This window comes from Myodes glareolus, chromosome 24, assembly GCF_982192425.1.
Source record: "Myodes glareolus chromosome 24, mMyoGla1.1, whole genome shotgun sequence".
In the NCBI taxonomy this organism is placed as follows: domain Eukaryota; kingdom Metazoa; phylum Chordata; class Mammalia; order Rodentia; family Cricetidae; genus Myodes; species Myodes glareolus.
The window spans coordinates 14297953-14321445 of NC_142049.1; the positions used below are offsets into that span (position 1 = coordinate 14297953).

Genomic DNA, 23493 nt, shown 5'->3' on the forward strand with positions numbered 1-23493 from the left:
ATGTACCACTACCTCTATACCTGCCCACTCTCTATCCTGGGATTCTACTACCTTCACTATTGCCATTTTTAAAAGTATGATTCAGAAGACATGAAGGACGGGGCTGTGGAATCGAGGTGAATTTCTATGATCTCTCAATCTTGTAACATACAAAGGACAATCTAGGATGTCAAACTCGCTAAGGGAGCTACTGTCCTGTAAGGGGACAGGCAGGGAGACAGTTACAAAGTCTAGCAAAAGCACAACCCAGAGAAGTCACCTGAGGATGCCACTGAATACTCAAAGTGAATTTATTTCTGAATTAAGGATCACCAAAGGGAAACATTACCTCCATGTTATAAAAACAGTAGTAAAATACAGTACACAGGAATGCCATTTGATGTTAACAAGATGAAAGAACAATACAACCGAAAGTTGGTTCATTTTAACCTTAAATACAAAGGTGAAGCAGTTTAATAAGAAATTTTGTTAATATGAAAAATATATGTCCCATGTCTTTATTACATACTGTACAAAATAAAATATTGCACCTTTGAGTCATATAATAAATATATACAGAGTATTTTACAAACGATCTTTCTTTTAATTTAATAAGCTCAGCAATCCAATGTGATTGGTGACTAACAGCTCAGACTGGGGTACGCTTTCCTTTGCCTTGTCCGGTCCAGACCGCCAAACCCTCCACCTACAGCAGCATCCATCCCAGTGTCGGTGAGGCTGAAGCTGGAAGGGAAGAGGCCTGTGCTCAGAGGATGGCGGAGAGGCCCAGCGAGCTTCTCGACAGGCAAATCCACAGGCACAGTGCGCTGTTCACATGTTGGTCAGGAGGTAGGTCCAAACACAACCTGCCTCAGGAAAGGTTGCGTTGTGTGCCAGGAGGTGTGGGCAGTATGTGTACGAGCCGTCGGGGACACTGAGTAAAGAAGCAGGACCGCTGGTTTGGGGGTTGTGTAGCATCTAAAGCCGTAACTGGTAAGATATTATGGAAAGGTCCCCCTAGCTGAATCAGTGCTGGGAGTTAATATTGAATGCTGAGCCTTCTTTAGCAGCAAAATCAACTTCAATGTCATGAACACCAGCATTGGCCTGAGAGACCCAACCCTGTCCTAAACTGGCCCAAACCTTAAAATCAGTTCTGGTCTTAGCCCTAATGTGACTTCCTTTCTTACTTAACTGAATCCCAGTGCTAGTCCAAGATGAATTCTTTCCAAGCACAACCCAAATCTCAACGCCAGGTCCTAACCCCAAAATTGTTGTTTCAAGCCCAATCCTATGGAGTCAGATTTACCGACAACATCACCTTCAATTAAACAATCATTTACTATAAACAATTCCTTTAACTATCATGTTTCAGATTTAGATTACTTTCTTATAATCTTTGCAAAATAAAATCATCAGGAATATTACTGTCTGCATAAATTACATCTGATCAGGCTCCGATCTCTATGTGCAAGAGAATAGTGCTCAGACAAAGCTTCATTCACAGCTCCAAAAAGGAAGCTTTGACTATACTTCAGAATCAGTAGAAAAGCTTAGCCTTTCCTCTCCTTTGATTTCCAAGATGCCTCATTTGGTCACAGAAGATTTTCTGTGTTAGGAGACTGGCAGCCATGTCTGCTGTGTTTTTCCCCACGGATGCTCCAAGAGCAAGGATGACATGCCATCTGTGGTGAAACCTTGGCTCGGCTGGTGTCATTAGCTGTTAAGGGAGATTGCCTCTTCTTCACGTAATAAACGTAGGGATCTAGAAAAATGCCACACGCACCAACATCTGAACAGCTACTGGCCAGAGCCCTTAAGTCGTAAATGCCACCCATGCGTGCTGACACTCTGCAACTGGAGAGAAACACTCAGCTGCAGAGTCTTCCGTGTGCACCACTCTCGTCCGGTCTTCAAATCACAGCAGGGGATGACGTGCTCGTGATGAGGTCCCAGGAGCAAGGGCATGGCTATGAATGCATTTTTGCTAATCCTAGAATACATTGTTTGTAGGAAACGGAATTAAAAAACCACCGGAAACGCTAACTTTACAAAACTGTAGCGAATTCCATCTCTGCTTGACCACAGACTCTAGAAACTTGAAGAAGGGTGTGGTTTTGAACCAGAGACATGGGGGAAAGAGCCTCTGTAGTTTTCCTTTCTCGCCACAGCAGCATCCCAACCCTGCCAACTTTATCCTTCTTGGCATGACTGGCAGCACCTTTGTCTGTAGAGAGCCAGGGAGCACAAGTTAAGGTGCTTTACGAACATGCAATAGTGAGTGCTGTCCGTGCAGTTTCCTGCAAAAAAAGAGAAAAGCATCCATATTATGCCGTTCCCTAGGGGATGAGCAGGGAGCTAGGTATGCCTGGGGCAACTGCTTGGCATTCTATGTCAGAAACACAGTGGACTCACTTCTCCACTTGGTCAGCCGGCTTCCCGTGGCACTCTGAGATCCCCATAGGTCCTCTGACCCAGGCTACTTCTTTCAGCACTGAAGGTAGGGCTTACTTTTTGTAGGGCCATGGGGCACTTGGAAAACTTAAGAAAGCTTCACACTTGCCCCCAGACAAGTTACAAGGAATTATATTCACCATGTAGTTTTAGGGTATTTGCTCACCTACATAAGCCCACGGGCTCGGTCTTAGCAGAGGAGACTGCTAAGGAAAATGTGTGTGTGTGGGGGGGGGGGGTGCCTCGAGAATCAGTGCTGCTGCCTGCACCCCATTCCTCCTATGTGACGTGGAGCGAGGTAGGCATATCAGTGTCTGGGTTTTGACAAGGCTTCTGGGGAGCTGGCGATACCTGGGAGGGGTACATACTATCACAGGAAGGCCCCAGACAATGCCTCCAGGGCGCTGGTTTTGTCCGCACACAATGTCTGTCAGCCACAGGTTTGCAGCTCCCCACGTGGATGCAGTCAACTTTGCGAGACTGGAAGCCCCTGCCGCAGACTGCTGTACAGGGCTTCCAGGGCCCCACACGCCAACATGCCTCACAGGACCCCGAGGTGCAGTTCCTCCGAAAGGCTGGTCTGAAATGAGAGAGAGAATGAGATAGAATATAAAATGAGAGAAGAGGTCTCTTTTTGCAGCCACCAGTCAAGCCCTTTCTCCTCCTATGAATTCCACACGCCCAGGGCTTCTTTGGAAAACTGATTTGCAGTGTCCGTGGCAGGATAAGCAGAACAGCAGGACAATGTGGCCGTAGTAAAGATGAGTAGGTACTCGAGAATTCTGACCGTTCCCCAGATGTTGGGAACGACCCCACATCTACCTATATTATCGCTGGATATGCTAGGAAGGCTCTGGAGATTGGCAAAGGTATTTGATAAAAGAAAGAGAGGAAGACTTCCTTTAGAAAAGGGGCCGTAGCATTTAAGACTTAATCTGTTAAGCACATGGGAATGAAGTAGAGATAGGTGGAAAGTACCCTCAGTGCCAAAATGAGGTTGAAGAAGTATAGGAGGAGAGCCAGCAAATGGCTGAGATGCCACAGGACGAGGCAAGGAGAGAGCGCTGGTGTTTGGGAAGTCAGTGGGGAGTGCTCACACGCAGGTGTACGCAAGGAAAAGCAACAGGGTGCGACGTCACTGCAAAGGGATCCTCACCACCAGGAAAGGTGTGGATGCGCCACTGACGGCGAGCACAAGGTCTCTGCATCCTGGAGTGTTCTATCTAAAGACCAAGACCTCAGGTGGGCCTGGAAACACAGGTTCGTAATTCCAGCTACTTGGGAGTCTGAAGTCAGAGGACTCAAGGGCCAAGTTTTGACTCAGCTACAGAAGGTCCAAAATTTAAAAAAAAAAGTTGGGTGTGTGTATATATATATATATATATATATATATATATATACACACACACACGCACACACACACACACACACATACACCCATACTATATATAAGGGTGTATGTATGTATATATAATGATATAGGTAGGATATATGGTATATATAGCATAGGTATGGTATACATACATACACACACATGTGTGTGTATGTATGTATGTATGTATGTATGTATGTATGTAGTGGTAGATCACTTAGTATGCACAAGGGCCTAAATTCAGTCCCCAACACTGCAACGCAGACACTAACACAGACACACACACACACACACACACACACACACACACACACGTATGTTCCCTGCTTTTATGCCATACAATTTAGAGTAACAACCATTACCCAATACTTATCAGCTTAGCATCTCCCCAGAAACATGACCTGACAAGGAAGGCACGGCCAAAGAGCTGTATGTTCCCAGGGACCTCTAACATCAAGTTAATGTTGATGTTAACCCTCCGACATCCAAAATCAGAGCAAGAACATACTGTAATCTGGAGCAAATCAATCCATGCAAGGAAGAGAGTTATTACAATGGCCATGATACGCTGCCTCAATTGTTAACAAGCCTTACGTTGCTGTTGATAAGTCCCCAGACACTCAGCTGGGCACAAATGGACAGGCCTGCAAGGTTGCCTGCCACTGGGTGTGTGCTCACATTTAGGCCACATGGTGATCTGCCTTCAGTGATTACAAAGATCAATTTATTTAGAAAGCGGGATCTAAAATGGAAAAGAAACTCGCCGGTTTCTGATGTTGGGCAAGATGATGACCTCAGCGGACGGCATCTCAGCAGACATGCCCTGAGGGATTTGTCCTTGTTCCCTTGGACGTATCACCGTGGGAGGTACATTTGTGAGACAGGTGTCAGACTCTGTCCCCAGAGACGACTGGGAGCAGGTCCTCACGTAAGGTGCTTCACTGGTTGTCTTTCCCTTTGAAATCTGGAAGATGTGGAACAAGAAGCGGAGCCTGGGATGACAGTGTCTGCTACATAGACCAGAGAGGTCGAAGGCTGTTTAGAAAAAGGCAGTAATAAAGCAAACATGAAAAGCTGCAGAGATGAGAGAAGAAAAACAAAGCTGCCGACTTCCTACTCTCCAGGTCCAGCCCCACTGGACTCTCTGGTCATTCCTGTGACTAGATTACAGTTTTACGGCATCTCTTCTAAGGAATGTTGAAATATCCCAGGATGTATAAGAAAATGGAGGAGACATTTGTGGAGACTTGACTTGTGAAGGGGACTGTTACACAAAGCGGGACGCAATGCTTGGATCCACCAGTAGGCGGAGACACCATCAAAGGGTTTCACTGGGAAACGCTACATTCCCCTTGATTGGTTCTACGAGGGCCAGAGAGGATTGTCCTGTAAATTTCTTTGTTTTCCCCAGATGATGTAAATTTTAAGGCCCCAAAGTTGAGTCACTTTGACAAACAGAGCAGACTGCACACTCTCTGGCTTTCTCCCACTGCAGAGGTTAGCTTCCTACAAATTCTTAAAGAATAGATTCAAGAGGTTAGTAAAAGGATGTTCACAGTTGTTAGGTGATCCTGTCTTATGAGTAAGGCTTTGCTCTCTTTGTAGAGACTTCCAAGTTGGCTTTTGTTTCTGGCCTGAGGGGTCTTAAGTAACTCAACTGTTTCCTCTTGATTAAAGAAAAACCCTTCCTAAACACAAAGGATGAGAGGACCGGGGAGCTGTTAACCAACATAGAAGTCAAAGCCCAGGACCTCTTGGAGGCTGAAAAGCAAAGACCAAAGTTGGTTTAGGTGAGGGCCTCGATCTTCAGAGCAGGGACAGAATGTCTTGGAATAGGGGACACCCAAGTCAGATGGAGATTGTGTAGACACCGACAAACTAAACCCAGTGTGGCCTCACGTGTTTACGAGTGTATGATGGCAGTAGGAACCAGGAAGTGACTGTCCTATTAGCTTGCATCAATTCTCACTCTGTTCCTGCTTCAAATAATCCCTGCAACACCAGCCAAATGAAACTATCCATTCCAAGGGCTGTCCCCGGGGTTCAAGCTTGGCTAGCTGGAAAGAACAGACAGAAGTGGACAGTTTTAAAACAGCATGAACTGCCAGGACATCTTCTGTAAAAGACTGCCTAGGATATCATGGCTCCCGGGCAAAGTTGGAAATCATCACTTTGAGAACGTATCTACGTCCTCAGCATTCCCTCAGGAACCCACAGGGTCTCGTATTTCTTCTAGTCAAGCCTGGGCTACTTCTACTCCTATGGTCCCCAGGCTTTCTACAATGCCACTCAACAGAGCCCCCACACCCTGAGTCTTCCTGTGGTTACATAAGGCACCCGAAAACAGCCCACCCACCACTGACTATCTCAGCCCCCAATGGGATATCCTGTAAAACACCATCTCACATTTACTGAGCCTCTGCTATGACCTCTGGGGGTGTCTCTGCTCCAGCCTGCTGCTCCTCTCTAAACACTTAAGTCCACCTTCTGAACCTTCTAATGCACACCTTCCTGAAACCCACAGAGAGCAAACATACCAATCCAGCAGATATCTGCAGGGAAAACAAGGTTCTCAAACTGCAGAGAAACCCCTCTTGGCAGCTCTTTCTAATCAACTTTGTCCCCTATCCACAAACTACTATACATATGAGGGAAAGTAAGAGCCCCGAAGAACACCAGGTTATGGCACAGGGTAGCCAGTCTAGCCAAGCAAAGCCATACAAAGCAAATGGAAGGCGTTTGACACCATCACATAAAAACAGCTCTGGGAAATTTTCCTTTACTGTTCTAATCCATTCTACTCTTTCGTTTCACTTCCATATCCTTTGTGTAAGATCCTATTTGATCAGATTTAGAGCCACCTGAAAGTTCCTTCCATGCCCCCTTTTCCTTCTTTTACATTTTCTGCCTCTTCTTTTTGCTGCTGTTGATTGAACCTGTAAGGTCAATCCAAGATAGATAGATAGATAGATAGATAGATAGATAGATAGATAGATAGATTGATACACACACACACACACACACACACACACATATGATTTTGCTATATCATCCATATGAAAGAAAGAGAGGGAAGAGGAGTGTATAAATATAACCGCGCGCGCGAGAGAGAGACAGAGAAACAGAGAGAGGGAAGAGAGAAGATAATTCAGTGAAGAAGGTGGAAGTAGAGTTGAGTGTGTAGCCCCACATTAAACACTTTGATTAGCCTTCGCCCTAGGAGTACATCAAGTAGTAGCTGACTAGGCTTGCATTGGGACAACCGCCTTGATCTGTAGCCTGGAGACTGTCCTGGAACAAAGAAGGATGGAGAAAGGGAGACCAACAGGATGGCTGTGAGGCTGGACCAGGTAAGAGATGATGATGCTTTGGTCAAGGGTGATGGTGGAGAAAACAAGCAAACAAAAAAAAGGAAGGTGAATTCAAGAAAAAGCACAAGGAATCAAAAATGCATATAAAGGGTTACAGGAAAGAACTCATATTTACTTAAAAATTAAAAGGTTAAAAACCTATCTAATGTTAATAAAAATGCAGATAACTCATATTGTTTAGACAGTTTGATGGTAATTTCGAAGTATGCTTATGAATTCACTTTGATTTCTAAATATCTACCCCATCAAAATGCAACTAAGCATGCAAACACATGCATTCTAAGATGTTTATTGCAGCCTTTGTTTGTAAGAACACAGATTGAAACAATATACCATCATGGACATAATGGAATATTAAATATCATACTTACATGAAGCCAATGTGTGCTGAGATAGAGCATGTTTATAATATATTCTTAAATATAAAATCAAGTTTCAGAAAAATATGTATAGTATGTTAAAATAAAAGGCTCCCTTCATATGCGCTGTTGTGTTGTAAACATGTCTTTATGACTGCAGAGGGAAACATCTGGGATGGGGCACATCTGTGTGTGGTCTCTATCTTCTCAGGAAAGTAGGAAACTGAGTTGTCTGCTGAGAATGGGGGCAGCTGCTACAGACATTTTCCATTCACAGAAAATGATTCTGGCTTGAAATCACCTTGTGGGAATAGGAAATACTGCTGGCTCTCCGCTGCCAAACCAGACTGCAGGCTCACAAGAGTAGCCAAGCCAATAGTCAAGGCCATTCCACTTCCTTCAGCAGGACTCAGGATGTGGAGCAGTAAGAAAGAATTAGACAGGAACTGTTTGCTATGACCAGGGCTGCTTAGGTGCTGATCCTATGCTCGCATTGGAACAGCTTAACTTCAGGGTCACATGCTTGACAGCATTCTGTTTGTAGACAAAGACAGCTAGTCCAAGGTCACACAATAAAAGAACAACAGAAGAAAAATCCCCTGTGGTTGTATAACTCGCAGGTTCCCTCACGCTTGCTGATTGCTGGGAGTTTGTCTCCTAGGGTAGGAGAATCGGGAGATGGAGTCGGGCCCTCCAGGTGCTCCCTTGAGTCATGTTCTACTCTACCACCTGTCCACGCGGACTTTTGTTCAAGAGACAAACGAACAGCCCCATAAAAACTGAAAAGGTTATTTTTAGTCTCTGCTAAATATTTGTACAAATATCCAAATCAGCACAGCTTCTAAATAGGAATAAATCATTCATTGAAAAGTGGGAAAATTTAAGCTGTAAACCCAAGTGAAATATTAGGCTTGAGCAAATATACATACACACACACACATATACACATGTATACACGCCACATTTTATATGTGCACACATATACGTCATATTATATACAAAACATATGTGGCACTTAAGTCATATATGTAACACATATATGTATATGAGTATACATATACACACATATATACATACACAATGCACATATATATGTGTATGTGTTTACAAATCTATTTGAGGTGCCACATTTTCCCTTTAGAGTATCTTTCTCTTTTTATTTAACATACAAATTGCTATCATTATGAATAGTGCTTATTGGCCCTATTTCAGTATAATGTACATCATCAAGGATGATATTGTATAAATTATAATTGAATATGAGTTTTCAATTATGAGAAATGGCAGAAACTAGGAATAATCCCACATCAGGCAGTCCTGGTCCCCGGAGGCGTGAGGGAAGGTGCCTGCCGCACTGGGCTGGGGTCAGTACCTCCTTCTGTCCTCACAGTCGGAGCTGGAGCCGTTGTGGGCACAGGGTGTGTGGCGCTGCTGTGTCCTCACAGTGTGGCCCATGCAGCGTCCGGGACACTGGAACAGAAGCACAGTGCAGTGGTTCATGCGCTCAGCCACCATAGGTACTGAGATCTGCACAGAGGTGGATTGACCAAGGACAAGTTGCAGGGGGTCAGCTGACCCGATGGCGAGTTAGAAGGGGTCCGACGATAGCTCTGCAGACAGACCTACCCTCCTCCCACCATTTATCCCCTGAAACTCAGACCACTTCGGGATGAAGGGCGAAGGATGGGATAAACTCTGCCTTGATTAAGCTTAAGCATGGAAACAGCTATATTTAAAACAAATAGTGAAGCCCATGTTTGATTTGTTTTTTTTTCTACCCCACAGGTCCTTTGCATTTATATATTATGACTTCCAGATTTGTGTTTTTATGGGATTCCTAAATATGCAAACAAGGGGGGTGTCACTGCATCTGCACCTGATTCTTGTGCCTTTCCTTGGCCTCTTTCCCTCCTGTTTGTTTTGTCCTAATCTGACACGCTAGTATTTGTTTTATCTCACTATATTTTATTTATTATATTACTATCCCCTAGAAGCTGGTTTGTCTTTTACTGAGAGATAGGAAGGGGGCTCTGGATGGGTGGGGAGAAACTGGAGGAAATAGGCAGAGGGGAAACCATAATCAGGATATAGGATATGAAGGAAAAAAAATCTATTTTCAATAAAAGGGAGAATACATGGCCTATCAACAATTTTAAAGTATCCACTACAGCATTGTTAGCTATAAATACTGTCTTGCATAATGGCTTAGTTGCATAGTTGCAGAACGCATGCAACTTGCACAACTTTGTACTCCTTGAGGTCATACCCTCTCTCCCCAGCCACCCAGTTCTTTAAAACTACAGACCTATTCACTGCCTTTATAGACTTGACTGTGTAAGTGGAATTACAGTTTTTGTTTTCTATGCCTGGATGACTTCCTCTGATATCATCTCAATACTGAATTCTTGTTAGATATTCTAAAACAATTCTAAAATTCATTAGTAACGAAGAGGTGATTACAGATAACACTGCCAACACCTAAGGTTACCTGGTTTCCCGGGTCGATGGCCTGTTGAACACATGGACGGACCGTACATGGTTGTCTCCCCAGAGGCCTCTCTTTGGGAGCACACGCCCTTGGGGACACCACCTGTACAGTCCCATTGGCCTTTGTCTGTGTGCACGTCACTTGCCGACTGTGAAATCCTTCGCCGCAAGACACAGAACACTCGGACCACACACTAGTAAACCACCTAGGAACAAAAGCTACAGGACCTTAGGAAGGGTTGTCACGTGAAGGATCATTTGTTGATCTTAACACTATGATGGGGTCTGGGGAGTCACATGCCTCTCCAGGACAAGGTTGCAGCGTAGGTGACTTCTAGTCTTCCTCCTCCCCTCCCCCCAGGGAACCAATGTAGTGATGAGTGTGCCCCCTACAAGGTTTAATAGAGAATTGCCACCGTGCACCAACTGTTAAAGTTCACACTTCCCTGTGGCTTCGCAGCGTGAGATTTACGCTTTCGCCAGGGTGACTCTTAGTATGATATATTCCGTTTAGGAATGACAGTAGTTACTAAAAGACATGACAGGTAGAATGTCTGCAACATTGGGAGTCCTTCCAAAGACATGCCTCAAAGAGGCTGGTGTGTCTGACACAGCAACTCCGCTTCTCACAGACTTCTGAGGCATGGGCAACCGCCTGCGGTGTGGACATTTCTATGGGAAATGGAGCTGTGCACCAGTAGGGTTCTCCTCTTTAAAACAATCTATCATTCTATCATTTTTAGCAGTGCGTACGTGTGTGTCTGCACGACTATGTCTGTGTTCACGGGTTTACATGTGTGTGTGCATGCGTGAGTTCATGTGTGCATGCATGTGTATGTGTGTGTGTGTGTGTGTGCACGCGTGCATGCGCGCTATGGTGCAAATGAGGGCATTGGACCTCCTGGAACTGGAGTTACAGACAGGTGTGAGCCCATGGACATGGGTGCTGGGCACTGAGGTTCTCTGCAAGAGCAACAAGCCTCTTACCCACTGAGACCTCTCTCTAGCCCTGACTACCCATCTTTTAATCAGAAAATTAGGGCTGAAAAATCATTCCTGCCTCACAGTTCTGAACTAAAAAATACAAAAACACCTCTTCGTTTTTAGTTGTTTTTTATTATTTATTTTTGCGTCATTGGATCAAATCCCTAATAGGCTGTGTGACACTCAGTCATTTATTTCAATTAACTCTTTCTCTGAGTATAGCTACCAAGCTATTACCCAATACAAATTACTGTGCCTTTTAAAAATAACTTTTTATATTATTTTATGTGTATGGGTGTTGTACCTACATGTATGTCAGTTCACCATGTGTGTGCTTGGTGCTTGCAGAGGCCAGAAGAGGGTGTCAGTTTCCCTGGAACCGGACTTACAGATGGTTGTGAGCTGCCATGGGGGTTCTGGGACTCGAACCTGGGTCCTCTGGAAGAACAGCCAGTGTTCTTAACCACTGAGCTGTCTCTCTAGCCCCTATTGTGTCTTTCAAAACCAGTAAAATCCAGTGTGCTGGTAAGACAGTGACTAACATACATACCTTGCCGGGCAATCCCGGGTGTTACAGGACTGAAACCCAGTCAGCGGCTTCCTGTGAGGCCCACAGAGGGCTTCACTCGCTTCCTGCCCACTGGCCATCACACACCGTGGCCTCTGAAGGCGGACCCCCAAGGGGCCACAGGTGGCAGAACAATGCGTCCAGTTACCCGGTTCCCAAAAAGGTTCTGCAGAAAAGGAAATGAAATGTCACCAACAATCCCATATAAGAAAGGATGATGCGCCGGAGGCAACAGGGCAAAAGAATACCACGAATCCTTCTGGGCTTAGCTACCTCCCTGCCTTTTAGGCAGCCCACACAGAATAGGCCATTGCACAGGGGTAGGCTTACTTTCTTTTGAGTTTCGACTGTACTTGCTGACTGGAAATAGCAATCAGAATGGGCTCCTTGGAGCTCAGCCTGGGAGATAGTCATCTAGGTCTACCAGAAAAACCCAGGAGAAAGAAAGGAGGCATTGGGCGGCCAGTGCTTCCCCAGCATTCTCTGAGCAGAGCCAAGAGGACAGGGAGGAAGGCCTCTCCAGGGGATGCCCTAACATCGTCCATTTTCCAAAAGCAGATCAGAGATGGAAGAGAATTTATCAGAAGGACCAGGGACCCGGGATTAAGCAGTCAGGTGAGATGCATTTGAGCCCCACCCTTACTTTTCCACGAATTCTTCACCCAAACATCACATCAGCCCTAACGCTGTATAAATGATTTGCTCTGGAGACAACTGGAAAGGTAAGAATGGGGTCTCCCTTAAAGGAGAAGCCAAGCGCCCCCAGTAGGCACGGCTTTTGTGTGACGCTTCCCCGCCGACACGCGGTAGACGATGAGGTAGGACGCGATGATGACAGGTTTGTGGGCGGCCACAGAGAGTGCCCAATTTCCCTGCAACGATGGTGAATAATTGATCGCTACCAGCTGTGTCCACATGATCTCTCACAGAACGGAGCGGCTTCCAAAACTTACTCTTTTCCATTCTGGGTTTTGAGTTCTCACCTTAAATTGCACATGGCATCTTTTGCAGAGCAGAACCATAAATCTTACCTCAGCTGGACTTTCAGAATCATAGTTTATTTAAAAACAGTATTTTTTTTCAATGTGGTTGTTTACTGAGACTCTCCAGGGTGAACAGGTAGTAGGTTAGACACTAAAAATTAATTTTTATTGACTCTTCCATGTTCTGTCATGAGGCTGCTAACTTTACTTTTATTTACAGGGCTGGAGAGACTGAATGAGGCTAAGTAAGTTGCCCAATGCCTGTCATGTGTCAGGGAGACTGGAACCCACATGTGCCTAACTCCGGGTCCCAGTGCAAGACAGGGTGCATGTGCCTTTCTTTAAAACAACTGGGCATTTATTTAAGGTATAATTTATGTAAAAGAAAATGCTCAGATTTCAATTTTATGAGCTTCCCAATTGCCTACACTCTTCTTCTGTGATCCACAGCAGGCGAAGAATGTTTTTTAACATCCTAAAACTTTCATTGTACCATTTTCCAATCAGCCTCTTCCCCTCTCAGGTGACCACATTTTTTTTTTAAAAAAAACTATCAGTATAACTTGACTTTGTTTCTTCCTGGGCTTTTGTATTTAGCCTCCTTTGCTTAGTATACTATGTTTGGGGATACACTCATGTCGTTGGGAGTATCAACAGTGCATCTTCCTTTACTGCTAACTAATACACCATTTCTCAATACGTCATAGTCTGCTTTCATCAGCTACCATGACAGCTCTCAAACCTTTTTACCTTTTTTTAATTTTATTTTATTTTATTTTGTGAGCATGTTTTCATTTGTTCTGTTTGAGTGAATACCAGTGAGAAGAACTTCTGGATCGAGGATGGTGTATATGTGTAACTACAAAGTGTCCAACAGTCTTCCAGTGTGCTCTCAGCTCACCATCAGACGGAAGCTTTAGTTGAAAGATCGCTCCCTGGAATTTAGTTCGTGGTTTTGTTTTCAGCTATGCTAGTAGGCATGACTTTGCATCGCTTGGCTTTGATCTGCATTTTCCCAGGGCCTCCTTGTGTAGCAATTTCCTCCAAAGCTCAGTGAGACCCAGGAGCTTCTAAAGGGACTTAAGTCACCGAAACCAAAGAGATGCACAGAATTCCTCCTTCCCCAAGTCTACATTAGCAGTAAGGGCTGCTGAGGAGGCTCACATCAGTCAGGCTGCCTGAAGAGACACTCAGACGGTTGGCCTGCTTGAAAGTCCCGCAGTGAGCTCCCAGGTCCCAGATGTCACAAGCAGTCACCCTGTTGGGGGATGGCGGGTTTCAGTGTTGTGGGTCCCTTTGAGTCATTCCTATTCCTGCAGTAGGCCTCTCCCATACTCCTGTAAGGTAGCTCTTTGGCTCACCAAGCTCCACTTCGTTGATATCCTTACTTTGGTCTCTGTCAGTTCCCTATCATGTCTCCCCAGGAACGGGGTCACACAGCACACTTGTATGCCACTTTTAATGAAGAGTCTATCAGGAGTTTTGTGTACTGTTTGGTAGTGAGGGAGTGGTGGCCTCTGTGAGCTTGAAGGAGTTTCTTAGGTTTCCCATGCAGTTCTCATCAGAAATAGGTCCCACCAAAGACAGACCGACATCACTCAGGTGGGAGATCGTTAGAATGAGGAAATAGGCTCTGCCAATGTTTTTCCAGTTGCGTTTGCAAAGTACATCACAGTCTGACACTCCCATATGAAACTCGTTGCTAACTCTTGACATTTTAACTTGACCCTTGAAGGCCTGGGTGGTTGGTTCTTCGCAATCCTTCCCCTCCTGTGCCCTCCTTACACGCATTCTCGTTTTGTTCCTTAAGCACACCACACTACTTTCCATGTGTACTGTGCACTGATTAATCCTCCTCTGGGAATATCTCTTTCTCACCCTGCTGCTCAGAGGGCTCCACCTCCTCCATTAGATCCAGGCTCACCCACCTCCTCCCCCGGAAGGCCTGTCCTGACTATCTTTCCCAAAGCAGTCACTACCAAACATTACATAACTTATTGATCTGATCATTTCCTCTGTAGTGCTTAGCTATGGACAAATAAACACATATTTGTTTACTTATTTCTTGTTCATCTTTCCTACCGGAAGGCCAAAGTCATACACGCTGTCCTGTTCAACGTGAGGACAGGGTATGCCATCTATAAGACATTGAAGCAACATTGGTGAACAAATACTTCTTAAAATAATATCCTAATTCGTCACGGAAGGGCTGACACACTTTGAAGCAGGTTCATTTAGGTATTTGTACACATTTCTGTGTAGGTACAAGTCTGGGTACAAGGTGCTAAAATGTCATAGGTAGTCCCAATAAGCCAAGTGTCGTCTACAACAAAGGCTTGGCCCTCCAGTAACATTGGTTTCGTGAACAGCTGCTGTCTTATTTGTTGCAGGGGTTCTTATGGTCTTTTTGCCCATGGCACATGCAATAGCTAAATGTTTTCTCACATTCTAGTTTCTCTTATTGGAGGGTCCTTCTTTCTCTTCCCAGAACACATGTCATGACATAAATGAAAACCTAGTTGACTCTTCCAGAAAGAAGCTGGGCCTTGCGCTGTGGCCATGTTTTTCTCGTGGTATCCTCTACACTGTCTCAGAAGAACTGTTCACATGTGTCTCCCTCTTGGACTGCAAACTTTTCAAAGATCAAGACTATAGGGCAGCAGCTCTAGGAAAAGCAAGTGCTCAGCACTTATCACAGAATGTCAAAAGAATACATCATTGACTGTAATAATGATAGTATTACATCTAAATGACTGTCTTAAGTAGCGATGTTATCAGTAACAAGTGGTGTAGTGTTGCTGGACAGCTTAACACCATTAATCCCTCCTATCCTCTCCCATGAATATCAGGAAGTATGGCTCATAGAAACTATATCTTCTCAGCCCCCATATACAAGACTATGTCCTACATGATACATGGTTCAGCCGTGAGGAACTGCTCAGAATTTCAAATTCCAAAGTGACATCATAGCTCTTACTAGTCCACATAGCCTGACAGTAGTTTTGGTTTGCCCTTGGGCCATCACAACCTATTTTTGAGAAACAGGAGCTGAGAGAATCATCAGTTTTCCTGACTGTCCTTTCTGATTTTCTTACCTCTACCTTACTTCCCTTGGCTGTCTGAAGTGGGTTACAAGCTCGGAATGCCTGGTGTAGGTTCCTTGTATCACAGACCAATGTAGGACAAGTTGAGCTGTATGGGAAATTGGTGTGTGAATTAGAAAATGAAAGAACTGATCCCACCACTCTTGGAGAACTCCTTCTCCAAGAGTTGGTATTTATTCAGGCAATGGTAGTTTGGAAGCTGGAAAATCAATATCGCCATCATCACAAACAATGACGTGTATTAAGGATATGAGCTCTGTTAGCTGCCTCATTGCAAAACCTGCTCCACCGTGAAAGGAATGGATTGAACTACCAACGGCTGAGGAGCAAGGAAAACGCTTGAGTAAATGCTCAGGAACAGACTGCAATGAGAAAATCATAGAGTCACCCAGCAAAAAAAAAAAAAAAAAAAAAAAACAAAACCATGCCCCAGAAAGGAAAGCCTGTTAAGAGTCAAAATTCCAAACCTTGAGGCAGCGACTCTCCAGTTGAGCTGTTGCTGTTTGCTCTGCCATTGGATGCCTGGAGAACACGCTTTCTCTGAGCCTTAGGAAATACAGTCTTACTGCCGAGTCCTCTCCGTTCTGAGGAAACAATGTGTAACACATCTTACCACGTGAACGCTGAGTGTTCTTGAAGACAGCTGTGAAGAGGAACTTTCTCTAACAGAACGCGCATGTGCCTGGATGCTTTGGCTCACACAGGTCTGGAAGTAGGTGGGTGTGTGCATGCGTGTGTGCCTTTATGCGTGTGTGTTCAAGTCTGCCTGTCTGTGAGTGTGTGTGTGTGTGTGTGTGTGTGTGTGCATGCATGCACACATTTCATAGGACCAGAAATCATCTTGACTAAAACAGCCCTCAGTCCAACACCCATGTACAATTGGGGTTGAGAGTTAGTCATAGAAGCAGGACATGTAAAGTCTTAATTCTGGCAGAAAAAGGCATGCTGCTTGAGAAGAAGAGCAGCTTCACGGTCACCACCTTCTGAGGACTGGTGTGACAGGGTGTTAGAAGGGACTTTAAGTAGGCAGCGGTGGCAGGGGGTGAGAACCATGAAACACTTGTGCCATTCACCTTTGACTCCAATGTCCACAAGTCCTGGCCCTGCGCTTTACATATAAAGGACCCATCAGGAACAAGGAGAATGGGACACTCACCCAGCAGGTGGAGCACAGAGGTTGACATCGCTTTCCCAAGAGCATTGACGGCTGTGCAAAGGTAGGCTCCTTCGTTCTCAAGGGAAACGCTCTGCAACAACAGGGATCCATTGAAAAGCAAGGAAACATTATCACTCAGAGATCCTCCTCTCTTCAACCAAGTGACATGAGGCTGAGGGACACCTTGGGAACAAAAACAAATATGACAAAGGCAACTCCTTTAGGAACAGGGCCACAGAACGGTGAGACAAATACCATTTAGTGTTTGGAGCACACGTCAGGAACTGGGGAAGGCATAGCTAATCGGAAATGGCTGATGGTGTTTTTATGGCATGTGCATGAGAAACCGTAGTGCAGCAAAGACTTTGGTCCATGGGGCACCTCGTCAGTTTATGTATGATGCTAGGGGATAGGAGCCAGTGAAATTCCCTCACTCTGGGAATGGAAGGGATTTTAAGTTGGACAAGTCAGTGGGGAAGTGGTTTGAAAAGGAGATGGTGGCACAGAGGATGATGGAAGACCCGAAGACATTGCTTCAACCACATCTCGAGAGTATTAGCATTTTTCTGGGCTGCTAAAACTCACAGCAATTTCCCTTGATTCTTAAAGAGTGAAGATTCAGTGGTGCCTGGGACTGAACAAGGCAGCTGGTTTGAGGGATCTCTTTCCTCCTAAAGTGCTCTTAAGGGGGATAACACCGAATGGCTTTCTGCCAAAATCATCTCACCACTATTATAATGACACATCTAAAGTACCATGTAGCAGGCAGAAGGCATGGCTCAAGATCCTGGTGGCTCTTTCAAATTCTCACTGTCACTCCTCCCCCTTAGGAGGTGGTCACTCTGTGCTCCATCTTATAGCCCAGGACTCTGTTAAGCCTTGGGAGTTCCGCATTGCTTTGTTCCATCCACTCTACCAAGCTGGCCATTCAAGTCTCTTAGGGCATCTGCTGTGTGTCTTTAGAAAAATCCGACTGACTTAGAAATGCATGTACATGAAGAAGCTACACATTGATACCTATATTGAAGTGTTGCCCCAGACCCAAGAGTTTTCCTTTTGCTTTGTATGTGTTTTTTTTTTTTTAAGAGAGAGAGCAGGGAGAGACAGTTGGAATTAGAGGGCATATGTGTGGGTGGGTGGGGGGAGGGTGGAGACCTAATGCAGTGGAAACTTCCTGGAATCCATGAGGGTAGCCCTAGTGAAGACTGCTAGCAATGAAGGCTATAGAGTCTGAACTGGCCATCGTTTGCAGTCAGGCAAGGTTGCCGGTGATGGAACTGTGCTGAATTTGGCTGAGTTGTTGGCCAAGGGGTTCCCGTGGAGATCCCTAAAGAACCCAGGATGTTACTGGGACAAAGGGCTGCTCCCCAAAACTGACAGCAGGGTTTCACTGCCAAGGACAGCATCCATACCTAGCTCATTGAACATAGAGAGGTTGAGCCGGTGCCTGCAATAAACCTTCACCCTTCCATTCTAGTTTCTTTGGCATGGGGAGGTACTGGCAGGCTTTCAAAAGAGAAAACTGGATATCAACCCCACCACAAAAACTGTGAAAGATGTGCTGGGGAAATGGTGGCCTTGAACTTGTGGGATTGGCCAAACAACGTCTGATTTAACCTGAGGCCCATATTATAAGTGGGAGCCCATGCCCTACACTGCCTGGATGTCCAGGAACCAGAGACTGGGTAGTCCAGTGACCTAGTGTAGAACCAAACACTACTGGCCAAAAAGAAAGAAAAGAAACAAAAAACCAGTGAAATGATGTTATACTCAGATCTGTGCCTTGTCCACTCACCACCAGAGAGGCTTCCTCTGGCAGCAAAGGCAAAGACCCATAGTCAGACATTATGTGAAGAGAAAGTATAAACTGGAAGTCTCCATGGTGTCCCTCCCCCCAGAGCTAGGGGATGGAAAGATGACAGGAATCGGAGGGGATGGAGGACACCAGGAGAACTTGACCCACTGAGTCAACTAATCAGGGCACATATGAGCTCACAAGGGCTGAAGTGGCATCAAAGAGTCTGCAGCAGGCCCTTGGCTTATATGCTATAGCTATTAGCTTGGCGTTTCGTGGGCACTCCTAACAGTGGGAGCAGGTATATTTCTAATTCCTTTCCCATCCGTTGGGAGTCCTCTTGGGTTACCTTGTCTGGCTTCAAAGTGATGGCTTTTGCCTTGTCTGACTGTATCTTGTCTTGCCATGCTCGGCTGTTGTCTCTTGGAGATCTGCTCTTTTCTGAAGGGAAACTGGAAAACTGGAGGGGGCAATCTTGGAGATGAGGGTAGGTGAGGGGGGACTTTGGAGGAGTGGTGGGAGGGGAGACTGCGGTCAGGATGTATTTATACAAGAAAAGAATATATTTTCCAAAAAAAAAAAAAAGAGAGAGATGCAATTGATGCTCAAAGCAGTAGGCACAGAGTGGAAAAGTTGCTGCCTGGGGTGGGAGGGAGGTCCTCCTCTCCTTCTTGTCTGGTACTTTGTTAACTTTGGACCTCACGCTGGATTCCAGCAGCCTTAAGTGCAGAAGGAATGCGAAATGGGAACAGGAATGTTATCATGTTTAGATGTAATATTTGAGGGCCTTAAAGCCCGAGTCCGAGTTGGTGGCTCTCTGGGGTTTCATCTTTAATCCTGTGGCTTTGTGCCATCTGTGTGTGACGGCGGGATTTCCAAAGGTGTTGCCTCAAGATTCTCATCCTCTGATTGGACCCCTTATGTTACAGTCTGCATCCCAGGACTGTAACATAAGTACCGGTGTGATGGGGTTTTGCAGATTTGACTAAGTTTTCAAGTCAGATGCCCTTAAAAGAGGATGCTTATCCAGATGGACCAATCCTATGCAGTGAGTCCTTCAGACCAGAAAAGCAGCAAGGTGCTTAGAGCTGAAAACCAGGATGGAGGAGGGGTGACAAGGCCAAAGGACCTGATGAGGGACACCGTCTTCCCCTGATGAGTGTGAAAGGAAGGCTCCATGAGCCAAGAAACACAGGTAGCCTGGAAGATCCGGGAGTTTCCTCCAGCTGACGGTAACAAGCAAGTGGGCCCTGGGGTCCTGCAATGAGGAGGAGCTGAATTCTGCCAACGACAGGAAGGGGATGAATCCCCAGAGCCCCCAGACAGGAATTCACCCTCAACAACACCTTCGCCTGACCTTTGATCCTCCGGACAGAGTAGTCAGCTCAGTCATACTCCACTGATGGACCTATTGATCTGTATTATAATCAATTAGTGGTGTCTTCAGCCTGGAAGTTTGTAGGCATTTGCTACAGCTGCAGTATAAAAGGAACACATTGACAGACATAAAATGGTGTTGAGAAAGCTAGGCTGACCCTAAACAGCCAGATCATGGAAATGACACGGACATAGATATTTTTAGCTTCTTCTGTACACAGATACATAGAAAAGCCAAGCTTTCCTAAGGTCACAGCTATTAAACACAGAAAATGAGATTCAGAGCCACGTAATTAGATTCAGAAAAAAAATCTCTTAACCAGCTCTAATGCATTTCTTGCTTTCTTTCTTTTTTTTATGGTTTTTCGAGACAGGGTTTCTCTGTAGCTTTGGTGCCTGTCCTGGAGCTAGCTCTTGTAGACCAGGCTGGCCTCGAACTCACAAAGATCCGCCCGCCTCTGCCTCCCGAGTGCTGGGATTATAGGCGTGCGCCACCACCGCCTGGCTTCTAATGCATTTCTTAATAAATTCTCTCTGAAGCAATTTATAGTAGTTGGAAGGGTTGGTTGTGCTATCAAACAAGATCATATGTATATATGTATACACATATGTAATACATATAGAATATGTATAGTAGTTACTGATTGCTATCAACTTAGAGGAAGTTATGAGCCTTATTTATCTTGTTTCCATCACTCTAATAGATGACTTAATTTTGGTAGGTGTTCAATTAAAAAAGGTAACAATTACCCCCAGTGCCTCTTCTCTCCTTGCCACCTGATCCTGGTCTACCTCTCTGGAACAATCCTTCCACCCCATCAGAGGCCAGGTCAGCTTCCTGAAAACCAGGTAAGCCACCATCCCAACCAACCCACTCCTGCCCCACCCAGCATCACCCCAAGTGTTCCTCTTCTCTTTGCTACCTGATTCTGGCCCACACCTTTGGGGAAACCTCCCACCTCCCACTCTAATAGAGGTCAGGCCAGAATCCTGATCCCCAGAAACCAGGCCAATTCCCTGAAAACCAGGCAGAAGCCTCCTACCCCACCAGTAGGAGCCAGAAGGGTCAAGGACACCACAAGAAAACCCACAGAAACAATTAACCTGGGCTCATAGGTGCTCACAGAGACTGAACTGTAACCAGGGAGCCTGCACGGGACCTGACCGAAGCCTTTTGCATATACGTGAAAGTTGTGTAGCTTGGTCTTGTAGGACTCCTAGCGGTGGGAGCAGGGCCTGCCTCTGGCTCTTCTGCTGGCTTTTGGGACCCTATTCTTCATACTGGGTCACCTTGATCAGGCCTAATATAAGACAAAGTGCTTAGTCCTACTACAGCCTGATATGCCATGTTTTGTTTCTGAATAGAAACGGAGGAGTGGATGGTGGGAGACAAAGAGGAGGTGGGGGAGGGGCTGGGAGGAGAGGAGGGTGGGGAAACTGCAGTCAGGATAGAAAAATTTCAAAAAGGGAACAACTCTATGGGACTAGATGGCTCAGTGGGTAAGAGTGTTTGTTTCTCTCTCTTTTTTCAGGGAGGGGAGAGGAAGAAAGAACAAACATTATTTATTTCTATAGTACATCCAAGGAGCAACACAAAATCCTTTGTGCAAAACCATGAGCAATTGTAACAATTTTCAGACATGCAGGATATCCCCAGGAACTGTAGCTACAGAAAGCTTGCCAAGGGTATCCTGCTCTGCAAGGATTTCTCCCTTGCTCTCAATGGTTCATTCCCATTTGGTTGGACATGACTTCAGTAGGCAGGTGAATGCTGGTACAGCTCAGCAGCCACAAACAATGTGTCTGCTTCTCCCCAGTAGGGCAACAAGATCTATCCTCCTGCGGGTGAGTTGTAGTTAGGGGATCCCTGGTCGAAAGTGGGCTATACAAGACCAACTTATATCTGCATTGGGCTCAAGCACAGTGAGGATGAAACTGACCTATCAGGGAAACCCTCCATTCACCACCTCTTCTTTGCATGATGGCGGGGATGGTACTTAACAATATGGGACATATGACCTGCACATACATAGATCAAAGTTAGATAACAGTCCATCTGTCAGTCGGGATAAGGATCCACCACACCCCTGCTCCGGGGAATTTTGCTTCTCCCTCTGCCTAAACTCATTTAAAGAACCCTAAACAGAGGGACCACTTAGGCTTCGTCCTGTTTCCATGGAGTGGATGCTATGCTTGTACTCTTACTTTGAATAAATCTGTACTATTACTACTCGTAATAGGGTTTTTTTTGGACCACCAGCCCTCAACTCATGACATGGAGACTCATTATTAGTTATGAAGGGTCGACCTTATCTTATGCTTTGTTTCTCTTCCAGGGAACCTGAGTTCAGTTCCCAGAACCAAGTCTAGCTGCTCACAACTGCCTATGACCCCAGCTCGAGGAGTCTGATGCCCTCTTCTGGCTTCTGAGGGCGCCTTCGCACATATATAGACATGCACAGATACATTCACATAATAAAATAAAACCAAATCTTTAAAATGGAAGAGGTGCTAAGAAGACCGCATTTTATTTTTTAAGGTAAATAATTATATCATTTACAAAGGGTTATAATTTTATCTCTCCTGATATTTACAATCCTGATTTCCTTTTCAGAATAATGCCATGTAATAACTTCAGCAGCAAGGGAATGTCTGCTTCTCCCCCAAATTCACGCACTGAAACCCAGCCCACGGTTCCTAATGAGCAGGCTAGATTACCAGTCCTTGAGTAGTTAAGAACCTTTCCCAAGGAATCCACATTCACAGTGCTGTTCCCCACACTGGACTGTGATGTCGCTGGGGTGTGGAACACTGACTTTCAAGAGGGCAAGCCAAGGTGAGATTCCTCCTAGATAGCTTTTTCTTTCAGCCATCAGATGTGGCTCCAGCTGACGGCCTCTGATTTAGCACAAAGCCCCCGGGAAAACCATCCAGATTCCCTGACCTAGGTTGTCCTGGAGTAGTGGCTTACCCACATAAGGCCTGTTAAAGCAGCCTAAGTATATGTGTAAATGAAAGGCCAGGAAAGTTCTCTGGGGCCCTGTATTAATAACCCCGGCTTTCTAAGGAGTAAACATTTTTTCCTTTGGAGCATCTTGGAAGGCGTGGGTCCTGTCTTTATAGGCAAGAGTTACATAGCAGACAGGGGAGAGGGAAAAGAGAGAGAGAGAGAGAGAGAGGGAGGGAGGGAGGGAGGGAGGGAGGGAGGGAGGGAGGGAGGGAGGGAGGGAGAATTTAGAATTTCTACTGCAATCCAAACAATTGGAAAGGGACAAGAGGAAAGGAGAGGCAGGAACAGGGACAGCCAGGGGGTGGGACACTTTTGCCCCATTCCCAGATCTTCAACATCTATTTTCAAACTGTCGGTAATGATGAAAGAATTAGTGGTATTCAATACTCCTAGCGGAAAGTAATCCAGGGTTCCTGTCCAGGTGGAGGGCAGGTGCGCCTGGACAGCTTACACAGTAGTCATAAACAAAGGGGGTCCAGGCCGGTCAGAAAGTG

General features: G+C 45.5%; 1 protein-coding gene across 3 annotated transcripts in view; it reads right to left on the reverse strand.

The window, feature by feature from the left end:
* Positions 1–272: 272 nt before the first annotated feature.
* The window catches only part of Adamtsl3 (ADAMTS like 3), a 251825-nt gene continuing 228604 nt past the window's right edge, over positions 273–23493 (reverse strand). The window contains exons 24-30 of one of the 3 annotated variants that reach the window (XM_087901260.1): positions 16818–17000; positions 16129–16245; positions 11557–11740; positions 10024–10228; positions 8908–9005; positions 2802–3013; positions 273–2279 (exon numbers count right to left, since the gene is read on the reverse strand). In XM_087901260.1, the coding sequence (XP_087757386.1) occupies positions 2173–2279; positions 2802–3013; positions 8908–9005; positions 10024–10228; positions 11557–11740; positions 16129–16245; positions 16818–17000 (1106 nt within the window). In that variant the 3' untranslated portion in view covers positions 273–2172. Of the gene's footprint in view, positions 2280–2784; positions 3014–8907; positions 9006–10023; positions 10229–11556; positions 11741–16128; positions 16246–16817; positions 17001–23493 lie in introns of those variants that run through there. The other 2 variants (XM_087901261.1, XR_015736267.1) reach the window with 2 other exon arrangements.